This window comes from Nomascus leucogenys, chromosome 19 (genome assembly GCF_006542625.1).
Source record: "Nomascus leucogenys isolate Asia chromosome 19, Asia_NLE_v1, whole genome shotgun sequence".
Lineage (NCBI taxonomy): Eukaryota > Metazoa > Chordata > Mammalia > Primates > Hylobatidae > Nomascus > Nomascus leucogenys.
In genome coordinates this window covers 62,209,606-62,223,941 of record NC_044399.1, presented here as the reverse complement: position 1 = coordinate 62,223,941, position 14,336 = coordinate 62,209,606, and the positions used below count along the sequence as shown (strand labels likewise).

Below are 14,336 nucleotides of genomic sequence, written 5' to 3'. Positions count from 1 at the left end.
AAATTGGCTTTTTGTCATTATGAAGTATCTCATTTCTTAAAGGTTTTTGCGTTAAAGTCTGTTTTGTCTGATACTAATATTACTACAGCATCTTTCTTTTGGTTGTTGTTTGTATAGTATATCTTTTTTCATCTGCTCACTTTCACTTTCTGTGTATTCTTGTACTTTTTGTCTTTATTTTAAAAGTAGTATATTGTTAATTTTTTTTTTTTTTTTTTTTTTTTTTTTTTTTTGAGACTGAGTTTCACTCTTGTCGCCCAGGCTGGAGTGCAATGGCGCGATCTCAGCTCACTGCAAACTCTGCCTCTCAGGTTGAAACGATTCTACTCCCTCAGCCTCCTCAGTAGCTGGGATTACAGGCATGCACCACCATGCCCAGCTAATTTTTGTATTTTTAGTAGAGATGGGGTTTCACCATGTTGGCTAGGTTGGTCTGGATCTCTTGATCTCAGGTGATCCACCCCCCTCGGCCTCCCAAAGTGCTGGGATTACAAGCAATAGCCACCATGCCCAGCCTCTTCTCTTTTTTTTTCTAAAAGTATCTTCATTTGGCCTTCATTTTGGGAGGATATTTTGGTAAGTTTGAAATTTTAGATTGGCAGTTATATTCTGTCAACATTTCAAAGGTATCATTTATTGTTTTCTGTCCTATGTACAGTCTGTTGAGAAGTGAACCATCTGTCTAAACTTTTATATAAAAGGCAAGGCAGCAATATTGTCGGCTTTGTTGGATCATAAGGACTCTCTGCTGCAACTATTCCCCTCTGCCATTGTAGCACCGAGGAATCCATAGGCAACATATTAACCAAGTAATGTGGTTGTGCTCCACTAAAACTTCACTTATGGACTCTGAAATTTGAATGTCATACATTTTTAATGTCTCACATTCTTTTGATATATTTTTCAACCATTTTAAGCGTAAAAATTGGCCAGGCGTGGTGACTCATGCTTGTAATCCCAGCACTTTGGGAGGCCAAGGCAGGCAGATCACTTGAGGCCAGGAGTTTGAGACCAGCCTGGGCAACGTGGTGAAACCCTGTCTCTACTAAAAATACAAATTTTAGCTAGGCATGGTGGCACTGGCCTGTAATCCCAGCTACTCAGAAGGCAGAGGCACAAGAATCACTTGAACCCAGGAGGCGGAGGTTGCAATGAGCTGAGATTGCCCACTGCACTCCAGCCTGGGTAACAGAGCGAAACTTGGTCTCAAAATAAGTAAGTAAATCAATCAATAAATAAAAAAAATATAAATATCATTCTTATCTTGCTGGCTATACAGAAACAGATGATGGGCCAAATTGGTTATAATTTGTAACCTTTGATCTAATTGTTGCTCATTAAAGGTCATCTATCTGTCTTTGGCCAGGTGTTGGGAGGCTGAGGTAGGTGGATCATTTGGGGTCAGGCGTTCAAGACCAGCATGGGAAACATGGCAAAACCCCATCTCTACTAAAAATACAAAAATTAGCCGGGCGTTGTGGCACAGACGTAATCCTATCCACTGCACTCCAACCTGGGTGACAGAGCAAGACGCTGTTTAAAAAAAAAAAAGACAGATTTTTTTTTTTGAGATGGAGTCTTGCTCCGTCGCCCAGGCTGGAGTGCAGTGGCGTGATCTTGGCTCACTGCAACCTCTGCCTCCCGGTTTCAGGTAATTCTCCTGCCTCAGCCTCCTGAGTAGCTGCGACTACAGGCCCCTGCCACCACGCTCAGCTAATTTTTGTATTTTTAGTAGAGATGGGGTCTCGCCACACTGGCCAGGCTGGTCTCGAACTCTGACATCAGGGATCTGCCCATCTTGGCTTCCCAAAGTGCTGGGATTACAGGTGTGAGCCACTGTGCCCTTCCCTGTCTCTTTTTGGCTGCTTTTAAGAGTTTAGTTTTCAACGGTTTTACTACTGTGTACTTTAGTATAGTTTTCTTCATATTTCTCATGCTGAAGATTCATTTGGCTTCTAAGACTTGTGACTTGTTCTTTTTTATCTCTTGTGGAAAATTCTAAGACATTATTTCTTTGACTTAGCTTCTGTCCATTCTCTCTCACTTCTCTTTTTAACCTTCTAGGACTCTGGTTACATCTGTGATAGACCTTTTCACCCTATCCTGGACGTCTCTTCTGCTTTTCTAACGTTTGCAAGTTTTTCATCATTTTGTGTTTCAGTATGGATACTTTGTACTGACCTATCTTCCATTTTGCTAACTCTCTCATGTGCTGTCTCTATTGTGCTCTTAGCCCATACTTTGAGTTAAGTTACTATATTTATTTTTCAGTTCTAGAATTTTCATTTGGTTCTTATTTTATACTTTACAAATCTTTGTGAGATTGTTAATCTTATATTCTTAAATATAGTTATCCTAGTTATTTTAAAGTTTATGTCTGAGACCTCAATTATTTGGATTCATTTTAGATCTGTTTCTGTATATTTGTTTTGTCTCTTGATTTTTTTCCCATGTGACTTTTGATTTTTGTCTCCTTTTTTTTGGGGGTGGGTGGTGTCAGACAGAGTCTCGCTCTTTTACCCAGGCTGGAGTGCAGTGGCGCAATCTCATTTCACTGCAACCTCCACCTCCCAAGTTCAAGTGATTCTCCTGCTTCAGCCTCCTGAGTAGCTGGGACTACAGGCATGCACCACCATGCCTGGCCAATTTTTTTGTATTTTTTAGTAGAGATGGGGTTTTGCCATGTTGCCCAGTCTGGTCTTGAACTCCTGGCCTCAGGTGATCCGCCGTTGTTGGCCTTTCAAAGTGCTGAGATTACAGATGTGAGCCACCATGCCCAGCCTTGTCTCCTTTTATGCCTGTTATTTTTGATTGGGTATCAGGCATTGACTATGAAAATCTATAGTAATAATAGGAGGTTCTAGATTATGTAATCTTTCCCACAGAGGATTAATGTTTGCTTTTGTCAGACTGCTAGGCTAGGGACTATAACAATCTTCATTCACTTTAATTCAATGAGAAATTTAAAGGAGGTGGGTTTTAGTCCTTGAACCAGCTGATCTATTTCTTAGTTGTTCTATTTGTAGGGCTTATCACCTTAAGGTTCCAGCCAAACCCTAGTTGTTCCAGAATTGTCCTCCTTAATGGACCTAAATCCGTCCCTGTCTTTCTTGCCCTATGAGTTTATTAAGAGTTCTGCTTACTTATTCAGCCTCTCAGTCATTTCTTAGAGAATTAACAGGCATTTGAAGGGGAAAACGGCACCAAATACCAGGATTGTTTTTCTGGGTTTAATTTTTCTCCTTGTAATTTGTTAAGTCTTTTTAGCTTTCAGATGCTTTCAAACAGACTGTTCTTTTGTCCAACATTTCAAATTGTTCTCAGCAATAAAGTTGGTCCAAATGACTTCCTCTGACATCCCCAAAGTGCAGACCTCTCAAATATAAAAGTTTTTATTCTGTTTTTTATTCTTGTTGTCTGGGAGTAACATTTTACTTTCACTCAAGAAAGATGAGAATTTAGTGCATATAAATTAAGTTTCTACAAATAAATTTATTGAGGAAAATTTCTAATTACTAATATAACAACAACCTTTTTGTACTCTAAGCTTTTATAGTTTGAGTGCATTTTGCAGCAAATTTTTCTGCTTTCCAACTTCATATTCTTTTGACCTTTTTAATTTAATATTAGTTTCTGAATTCCAAATTGGTGCTATAGATACGTTTTCTGTAGCTTTTCTTATTATTTATTTATTTATTTGAGATGGAGTCTCACTCTGTCTCCCAGGCTGGAGTGCAGTGGCATGATCTCGGCTCACTACAACCTCCGCCTCCTGGGTTCAAGCAATTCTCCTGCCTCAGCCTCCTGAGTAGCTGGGATTACAAGCGTGTGCCACCACACCCAGCTAATTTTTGTGTTTAGTTGAGACGGGGTTTCACCATGTTGGCCAGGCTGGTCTAGAACTCCTGACCTCAGGTAATCTGCCCACCTCGGTTTCCCAGAGTGCTGGGATTACAGGCGTGAGCCGCTGTGTCTGGCCTTTATTTATTTATTTATTTATTTATTTATTTATTATTTATTTGAGACAGGGTTTCACTTTGTCACCCAGGCTGTAGTGCAGTGATGCAATCATAGCTCACTGCAGCCTCAACTTCCTGGGCTCAGGGGATCCTCCAGCTTCAGCCTTCCAAGTACTTAGTACTACAAGTGTGTGCCACTATGCCCAGCTCATTTTTAATTTTTTATAGAGATGGGGTCTCACCGTGTTGCCCAAGCTGGTCTTAAACTCCTGAGCTCAAGCAGTCTTCCTGTCTCATCCTTCCAAAGTGCTGGGATTATAGGCATGAGCCACCACACCCAGGCTTATAGCTTTTTTTCTGACAGCAAACTTTTTTTTTATCAGATATTGGCAATATAATATCCTATGACAGCAAAAAATATGCTCAAACTAATTAAAACTATTTAAAAGTAAAAGAATGATAAATAACAACAGCATGACAAAGTATTAATTTAAATTTTATAAAAGTAAAATAACATAGACAAATCATACTGCTTAAAAGTGGGTTTTAAAATCATAAAATTGGCTGGGCACAGTGGCTCACGCCTGTAACCCCAGCACTTTGGAAGGCTGAGGAGGGTGGATCACTTGAGGCCAGGAGATGGAGACCAGCCTGGCCAACATAGCAAAACGCCTTCTCTACTAAAAATAAGAAAAATTAGCTGGATGTGGTGGCGCATGCCTGTAATCCCAACTACTTTGGAAGCTGAAGCACAAGAATCACTTGAACCCAGGAGGTGGAGGTTGCAGTGAGCTGAGATCGTGCCATTGTACTCCAGCCTGAGCAACAGGGCGAGACACTGCCTCAAAAATTAAAAAAAAAAAAGTCATAAAACCATTCTACCATGGACAAGAGTTTTTATTGAACTTATATTTAAACATTGAGGCATAATTACCTGAAAATGATTTACAAGTTTTAAAAAGCATTAAAGTGTCTTAAAAATAAAATATTAAATTGCATACACAAACACATCGTAAGACCAGTATCCCACAGTGTAATTTTTTTAATGAATTTTTGACAAACTATCAGAAATGTTCTTAGGGCCATAAAAAAAGTTGCAAAATCTACCCTTAATTAAACAATAATTACCACTATTTGAAATATCAGTAAGTATAAATATTAACTTTTGACTAGTTTGTTGTTCAGTTCTTTTTGAAAATCAAAGTGTTTTTTTCCATAAAAGTTTTATTAAAAGGTGTGTACAAAGACTTGAATAAACTATTCTGCCAGTGAATTTGAGAAAGCCCTCACAACAAAGCTAGTCAATCAAGAATGAGAACAAATAGAGGCCAGGCACGGCATGGTGGCTCAGGCCTGTAATCCCAGCACTCTGGGAGGCTGAGGTGGGTGGATCACCTGAGGTCAGGAGTTCAAGACCAGCCTGGCCAACATGGCAAAACCCCGTCTCTACTAAAAATACAAAAATTAGCCGGGTGTGGTGGCACACGCCTGTAGTCCCGACTACTCGGAAGGCTGAGACAGGAGAATTGCCTGAACCCAGGAGGTGGAGGTTGCAGTGAGCCGAGATCACACCACTGCACTCTAGCCTGGGTGGCACAGCAAGACTCTGTCTCAACAAACAAGCAAAAAAAGAACAAATAGAAAGTATGGTTGGGGACTAATGTCTGGTTTGTGTAGTAAATAGAAAGCAAGGAAGTATGACAGTTTTTGAGGTTGTCAAAAGTTGAAGAATACCATCTAAAGTAGTTGGCTCTAAACTATGAATGGACTTTTTTTTTTTTTTTTTTTGAGACAGTCACGCTCTGTCACCCAGGATAGAGTGCAGTGGCACAATCTTGGCTCACTGCAACCTCCACCTCCTAGAATCAAACAGTCCTCCCACCTCAGCCTCACAAGTAACTGGGACTACAGGTGCACACCATCATGCCTGGCTAATTTTTGTATTTTTTTTTTTTTGTAGAGATAGGGTTTTGCTATATTGCTCAGACTGGTCTCAAACTCCTAAGCTCAAGCAGTTCTCTCACCTTGGCCTCCCAAAGTACTGAGATTATAGGCATGAGCCACTGTGCCCAGCTGAATAGACTTTTTTAACAGGAAAGTTTCATTGAATTTGCTACTTTAGTTTTTGCTAAACCAGCCTCCCTTAACCCTACCTTCTTCTCACTAGAAAACAAGTCAGTGTGAAAGCAATTAAAACCATATATTCATTATCCATGTATTTATTACTTTTATTATTCTGTTTAGTGAGATTGCCTCAGCTTAGGAAAGGAATTACTTGACTTTTCTCTTTTTTACCCCAGACATGGAGCCCAAACCTGCAACTAAGAATGCTACACGAACAAAGGCTATTTCTGAAGATTTATCACAGGAGGCCATACTAGAGAAACTTACAGAGAATGGTCTGTGGGATTCCAGAATGGAAGGGTTATGGAAATGGAATGATAGGATATTGAGATTACAAAATAATCAGGAGAATCATTTGAGTCAAAGAATAATTCCACTCAAGAAGACCCCCACTAGTCAAAGAGGCTTTAGATTTGAATCTATTCTTATTCCAGAACCAGGCATTGCCACAGAAGAGCTTCACAGCAGATGCCAAACACAAGAGGAAAATTTCACAGCGAATTTAAATTTGATTACAGATACCCGTTTGGGGAAGGTAATTTGCAAGGAGATGAAAGGCAGCAAAGCCATAAGGCAGACTTCAGAACTTACTTTGGGGAAAAAATCCAATAATAAGGAAAAACACTACAAATGTAGTACATGCGAAAAGGCCTTTCGTTATAGATCATTGCTCATTCAACATCAAAGAACTCATACTAAAGAAAAACCTTATGAATGTAATGAATGTGGGAAAACATTCAGCCAGCCTTCATATCTCAGTCAGCACAAAAAAATCCACACTGGAGAAAAACCCTATAAATGTAATGAATGTGGAAAGGCCTTCATTGCTTCTTCATCACTTATGGTACATCAGAGAATTCACACTAAAGAGAAACCTTATCAGTGTAATGTGTGTGGGAAATCTTTTAGCCAGTGTGCCCGTCTTAATCAGCACCAGAGAATTCAAACTGGAGAGAAACCCTATAAATGTAGTGAATGCGGGAAAGCTTTTAGTGATAAATCAAAACTTGGAAGACATCAGGAAACTCACAATGGTGAGAAACCCTACAAATGTGATGATTGTGGGAAAGCCTTTAGGAACAAGTCATATCTTAGTGTACATCAGAAGACCCACACTGAAGAGAAACCATATCAGTGCAACGAGTGTGGGAAGTCTTTTAAGAATACCACAATTTTTAATGTGCATCAGAGGATTCATACTGGAGAGAAACCTTTTAGATGTAACGAATGTGGAAAAGCCTATAGAAGTAATTCAAGCCTTATCGTACATATAAGAACTCACACTGGGGAAAAACCCTATGAATGTAATGAATGTGGGAAAGCATTCAACCGCATCGCAAATTTCACAGAACATCAGCGAATTCACACAGGAGAAAAACCCTATAAATGTAATGAATGTGGGAAAGCATTCATTAATTATTCATGCCTTACTGTACACCACAGAATGCATACAGGAGAGAAACCTTATAAATGTACCGAATGTGGAAAGGCCTTCATGCGTTCTTCTTCTCTAATTATACATCAGCGTATTCATACTGAAGAGAAACCTTATCTGTGCAATGAATGTGGGGAGTCTTTCAGAATAAAATCACACTTAACTGTACATCAGAGAATTCACACTGGAGAGAAACCATATAAATGTACTGACTGCGAGAGGGCATTCACCAAAATGGTAAATCTCAAGGAGCATCAGAAAATTCATACTGGAGTGAAACCCTATAAATGTTATGACTGTGGAAAGTCCTTTAGGACTAAATCATACCTTATTGTACATCAAAGGACCCATACTGGAGAAAAACCATATAAATGTAATGAATGTGAGAAAGCCTTCACTAATACATCACAGCTTACCGTGCACCAACGAAGGCATACTGGAGAGAAGCCCTATAAATGCAATGAATGTGGAAAGGTTTTCACAAGTAACTCAGGCTTTAATACACATCAAAGAACACATACTGGAGAGAAACCATTTAAATGTAATGACTGTGGGAAAGCATTTAGCCAGATGGTACATGTCACAGAACATCAGAAAATCCATAGTGGAGAGAAGCCCTATAAGTGTGATGTCTGTGGAAAAGCCTTCAGGAGGGGTTCTTACCTTACAGTGCATTGGAGAACACACACTGGAGAAAAACCCTACACCTGTAAGGAATGTGGAAAGGGTTGTATTACTCTATCACAGCTAACCCTACATCAGAGAATTCATACTGGGGAGAGGCCCTATAAATGTGAAGAATGTGGAAAAGCCTTCAGAACTAACTCAGACTTTACTGTACACTTGAGGATGCATACTGGAGAAAAACCCTATAAATGTAATGAATGTGGAAAAGCCTTCAGGAGTAGTTCAAGCCTTACTGTACATCAAAGAATACATCAGAGAGAAACTCAGTTAATATAAAGAACAATAAGTCATTCACCTAGATGTCAACTCCACAAGATGAATCTTATAAACTATATTTTATGAAAATAGGAAAATCTTCATTAGGAATTCATCAGAAAGTATACAGAGAAACTATAAACAATTATGTGGGAAATCATTTAATGATATTAAATCTTAGAAGTTATAAGGAAACTCTCACTAGAGGAAAATAATGAACAAATGAAAGCGTTCATCCAGATTTCATACTTTACTCATTTAGCAAATTATCTTTAGTTAATTGCTTATATATGTATTTGCCTATTTTTCTATTCATTTATCTGTCTTATAAACCTGGAGGTGCTTTTTATATATTTTAGATATTAATCCTTTGTCATTATGTAGCAGATGTTTTTCTTAATCTAGCATTTGTCTTTATACTTTATAGTAATGGCACAACATTTTTATAGGAAAATATATCATTTCCTTTTTAGATTTTTTTATTTACTCATTTTACTTAAAAGAGATCTCCTTAATCCCTAGGTTATACATAGTATCCTAAATTTGTTTTTAAGATTTTTATGATTTTATTTTTTACACTTAAGTCTTTAATCCTTCTGGACTGGATGGTTCTTCATAGGAGAGCAACTGTAGGTGATCATTATCCTGTGAAAATATTTTGAACCTAAAAAGCACTCAGGGAAATGCAAATTGAAATGCTCAGTGAGATGAAACTTCCCCTTCATGGATTTGGCAAAAATTAAGAGATCTTTTGCTATTGGGGTTTGGGAAACCATGTACCATTACTTAAAGGTTGTATAACATACTTCCACCAGCAGTCCAACAATATATGTTTAAAAGTTTAAAACATAAATACTCTTAGACCCAGCAGTCTCACTTTTGGAATCTGTCCCATAGAAATAAAAGCAGCATCAATGCATAAGAACATAAATAAACATGTTTGTTGAAGTATTGTTTGTAGAGGGGGGCAAAGCCCCAACTGCAAACGAAGTGAATGCCCATTAATAGGGAACTGGTTAGATAAATTGTGACATACCCATATTGTGGAACAGTGTGAGAGTAATTTTAAAAATGACTTTATACTAGCTGATTTCAATGTATTTCCACAATGTATTGATAAATAATTGCTTTACAACAAATGTATATATACAATATATCATTTTTGTTAAAATAATCACACCCATTTATTTTGTATTTATGTGTGTGTGTGTGGTTAGATGCACATGGAGACAGGTATGGAAGAATATACACCAGGCTGTTAATATTGATTACCTTGAGGGGAGTGAGAAAAGGAGAAGTAGAGATAAGGGAAGGGGAGACTGTAAAAACAAAAATGTAAATGCTGCCTTTATGGTATAAAACTGTAAATGTAATATTATGTATTTATGTGAACTTTTGAGAGAGATTAAAGGATGGTCTCCAAAAAATTAATGATGGTTATTTCTGTTTTAGTGGAGTATCAGATTTTTTGTTTTTTACTTTCTTTTCTGTGTTTTTAATTTTTTCTTTGCAATGAACCTGTAATATTTACATAAAAAGGAAAAATATTTTTGTTGTGCATTTTATTTATTGGACACCTTCAGTGTGCCAGGACCTACCTTCAGTGCTGGATATACAATGAGGGGGAGAGGTGCTCATGCATCTTAGAGCATGGAAATTGGTTCTGATGTTACCTAAATTCCAAAAAAAGTTACTTAGCATCTTATTCCTACCACCCACTGAGTTTCATTTGTAGGAGGTGATAGAAATTCCAGATGGATGAAAAATGTGCCCAAGAATATCTGGAACTTGTGCCCAGGCTGTAGACCAGAAGACGTCAAGCCTCAGAAAGAAGTTCCACTTTCAACATGCCACCAAAGAAAAGGTCACAATGGCAACAACAGGTATCTTTATGGAAGAGGCTGTGTAAAGCCTCTGAACTTTGCATGATGAAGTGTAGCGAGAGAAAAATAGCGAATAACTCCCAAGTCTATAAATGAGGGCTTGGAAGTTCTGGGAACACTGTGAAATACTTCTGCTAGAGGGGCCTAGAGTAACGATGGGAATCCAGAAGCTGTGTCCCTGATACCAGAAGGCCCTAACAGACCAAAGACCTGACATCCAAAAAGAACAAGGCATGATGAGTTACTTCAGGGAAGCTAAGAGGATCAAATACCCATTTCATAATGCCGGGGTAAATATGTATTTAACATTGGGAAGGAGATTGATGTGAATTATCTTCCATCATAAATGAACAATTTGACATTCTGGTTAAAATGACCATTTTTGATTGAAGTTTAATAGTGAAACTTATTAACTATTACTAAGAGACCAATCCTCATTGAGGATAGTTAATGTGCCACTTTCTGAATGAAAGGTTTGAGAGTCAGACCTTTAAGAAGCCCTGCTGTCACAGAGTTGACATGGCATGATGCCAACTTTGTTGGTCCCTCCATTCTGCCTCCGAATCCTCACTACATCTAACCCCTCCCTCCCATTCCTGCCTTAGAGGCAAGCGCTTCAAGAAGAGGAATGTGGTCAGCAGGTTCAAATGACAAAAGAACTGAAAAGTATCCATTGGGTAAGGGGCTGGGGATGACCCACACCAACCTGACTAGAGCAGTTTCAGTGGCACGGTGAGCTCCCAGGGCCTGGTTCTTGTGCATGCCGCTATTCCATTATGGGTTTAATTTGCACTTCCTCAGTGGATAATGCTGTTGAGCCCCTCCTTTCGATAGGTGTTGGCTTTTTAAATATCTTCTTTGGGAAGTACCTGTTCAAGACTTTTGCCATTTTTTAGTTGGGAACTGATTTTTGCTCATTTGTAGGATTCTTTATATATTCTGGAGACGGGTTTTTTTTTAGATGTTTGTATTACACGTATCTCATCTGCAGCTTACCTTTTCACTCTCTAAATGATGTCCTTTGATGAACAGAAGTTCTTTACTTTTCTTTATGATTAGTGCTTTTTTGCCCAGTTTAAGAAATATTTTCCTAACTCAAGGTCATAAAGATATTTTTCTACATTCTCTTCCACATATCTACTATTTTATGTGTATGATCCATCTGAAATTAATATTTATGGTATGGAGTAGAGGTCAAAATATTTTTCATACAAATAAGCAATTTGTTCAACATCATTTATTGAAAAGGCCATCTTCCTCTCCCTTGTTTTGCAGTTGAACATTTATGATAAATCCGATGATCATGCATGTTAGGGTCTTTTGGACTATGTTTCATTGTTGTATGCTTTTATTATTGTAACAATACCAAATAATTTAAATGAAAACTGATAGTACAGTTGACCTTTGAATAATTCGGGGGTTAGGGGAACTGACCCCTCACACAATAATCATTGTATAACTTTTGACCTCAAAAACTTTACTAATAATCTACATTTGACTAGGAGCCTTGCCAATAACAGTCAATTAATACATATTTTGTATATATATTAGATACTGTACTCCTACATAAGCTAGAGAAAAAATATGATTAAGAAAATAAGGGAGAGAAAATACATTTATTATTCATTAGGTAGAAGTGGATCATCATCAAGATCTTTATCCTCATCGTCTTCACGTTGAGCAGGCTAAGGTGGAGGAAGAAGAGGAGGGGTTGGTCTTGCTGTCTCAAGTGGCAGAGGTAGAAGTAAATCCATGTATAAGTGGTCCCACACAGTTAAAACCTGTGCTCAAGGGTAAACTATGTTTTCTAATTTTGTTCTTGTTCAAAATTTTCACTTTTAGGTCCTTGGCATTTTCATATACATTGTTGAATGATTTTTTTTTTTCAGTTACTCCATACCAAAAAGGATTTTGTTGGCATTACATCAAATACATAGATTAATTCTAGAAAAGTGAAGGTATGAACATGAATATTGAGACATTTAATCTATGAGTATTCCAAAACATTTCATTTATATAGATACTTTAAACATTTTGGGATTTGTTTTTTTTGTTGTTGTTGTTTGTTTTTTTTTTTGAGTTGGAGCCTTGCTTTGTCACCCAGGTTGGAGTGCAGTGGCACAATCTCGGCTCACTGCAACTTCAGCCTCCCGAGTAGCTGGGATTACAGGCGCCTGCCACCACACCCGGCTAATTTTTTGTATTTTTTTTTAGTAGAGGGGATTTCCCCATTTGGCTAGGCTGGTCTTGAACACTTGACTTCAAGTGATCCACCTGAGGCACGTGGATCCTGAGGAACTAACCTCAAAATTTCAGCAATTTTTATATTTTTGCAACAATTTTTTCAGTTATAGAAGTTACTAACCATTGTGTGGCTGGACTCGGCCGCCGCTGTGGTGTGAGGCGCGTTTTCCGGCTTTTGCCGTCCCCGCACCCGCACCGCGGCTACTGGCTTGCGGTCAGCCGTTCCACAACCAGCCCTTGGGCCCCCGCCCGCCACGGACATGCCGCGCCTCTACATAGGACGCCTGAGCTACGACGTCCAGGAGAAAGCCATCCAGCGCTTTTTCAGTGGCTATGGCCTCCTCGAAGTAGACCTCAAAAATGGCTACGGCTTCGTGGAGTTCGAGGACTCCCGCGACGCCAACGACGCCGTTTACGAGCTGAACTGCAAGGAGCTCTGCAGCGAGCGCATAATCATAGAGCACGCCGGGGGCCTGCGTCGCCATCGCGACGGCTACAGCTAGGGAAGCCGCAGTGGTGGAGGTGGATACAGCAATTGGAGAACATCTGGCAAAGACAAATACGGACCACCTGTTCGTACAGAATACAGGCTTACTGTAGAAAATCTTTCTAGTCTGTGCAGTTGGCAAGATTTAAAGGATTTTATGCAACAAGCAGGTGAAGTAACCTATGCGGATGCCCACAAGGAAGGAACAGATGAGGGTGTAATTGAGTTTCGCTCCTACTCTGACATGAAGCGTGCTTTGGACAAACTGGATGGCACAGAAATAAATGGCAGAAGTATTAGGCTTATTGAAGATAAGCCACGCACAAGCCATAGGCGATCTTACTCTGGAAGCAGATCCAGATCTCGATCTAGAAGATGGTCATGAAGTAAGAGTCGCAGGAGCAGCCTCAGCAGATCTCGAAGTATCTCAAAAAGTCGCTCCCGTTCCAGGTCGCGGAGCAAAGGTCGATCACCTTCTCGATCAAAAGGCAGGAAATATAGATCAAAGAGCAAATCTAACCCAAGTCTGATCGGGGCTCCCATTCACATTCTCGAAGCAGATCTAAGGATGAGTATGAGAAATCTCGAAGCAGGTCTCGGTCCCGATCCCCCAAAGAAAATGGAAAGGGTCATATAAAGTCAAAATCCAGATCAAGGAGCCAGTCCCGTTCCAATTCGCCGCTACCTGGTCACCCTCAAAGGCCCGTTCTGTGTCCCCTCCACCAAAAAGAGCCACTTCAAGATCCCGTTCTAGATCTCGCTCAAAGTCAAGATCAAGGTCCAGGTCGAGTTCCAGAGATTAACTCAGAACTCTCTTGTTGTCTGCACACTATTATGGAACACTTTCCTACTTAGGCAGTTACTCTTCCATGTTTATACTTGGCCTCTTCTGCAAGAGGAATCTCTTGAAAACAGGGGCACACAGAAATTTGATTTGTGGCCAAATTGGATGAAAAAGATGAGGTTTTTCAAGGAAATGGTGGCATGAAGACCCTCTCCCTTCTTTGTAGAATTAAGATAACTTTGATTTTGTAGCTTTTGAGCTAACATAACTTTTGTAAAGATTAAGCTCATTTAGTTGTTTTTTTTTTTGTAGGTATTTCAGCAGGATCTGCTGGCAGGGTTTTTTTGTTGTTTTATTTGTTTGCTTATTTTTAAATTAACTGTTTTGAGCTTTGAATACTTACGGCTTTAGAGGGAGAACCCAATTTTCAATTATGTTGGCTTTTTATAAAGCTTGAGTTATGTAAGATTTAAATAGA

At 39.1% G+C, this 14,336-nt stretch overlaps 1 protein-coding gene and 1 pseudogene across 2 annotated transcripts in view; both read left to right on the top strand.

Annotated features, from left to right (window-relative positions):
• ZNF624 (zinc finger protein 624) overlaps nt 1–10,009 on the top strand; it is a 32,441-nt gene extending 22,432 nt beyond the window's left edge. For both annotated transcript variants that reach the window (XM_003262607.2, XM_030800209.1), the window contains one exon: nt 6,260–10,009. In XM_003262607.2, the coding sequence (XP_003262655.1) occupies nt 6,260–8,481 (2,222 nt within the window). In that variant the 3' untranslated portion in view covers nt 8,482–10,009. The remainder of the gene's footprint in view (nt 1–6,259) is intronic.
• Nucleotides 10,010–12,847: 2,838 nt separating this feature from the next.
• Nucleotides 12,848–14,108, top strand: LOC100595719 (annotated as a pseudogene).
• Nucleotides 14,109–14,336: the final 228 nt, after the last annotated feature.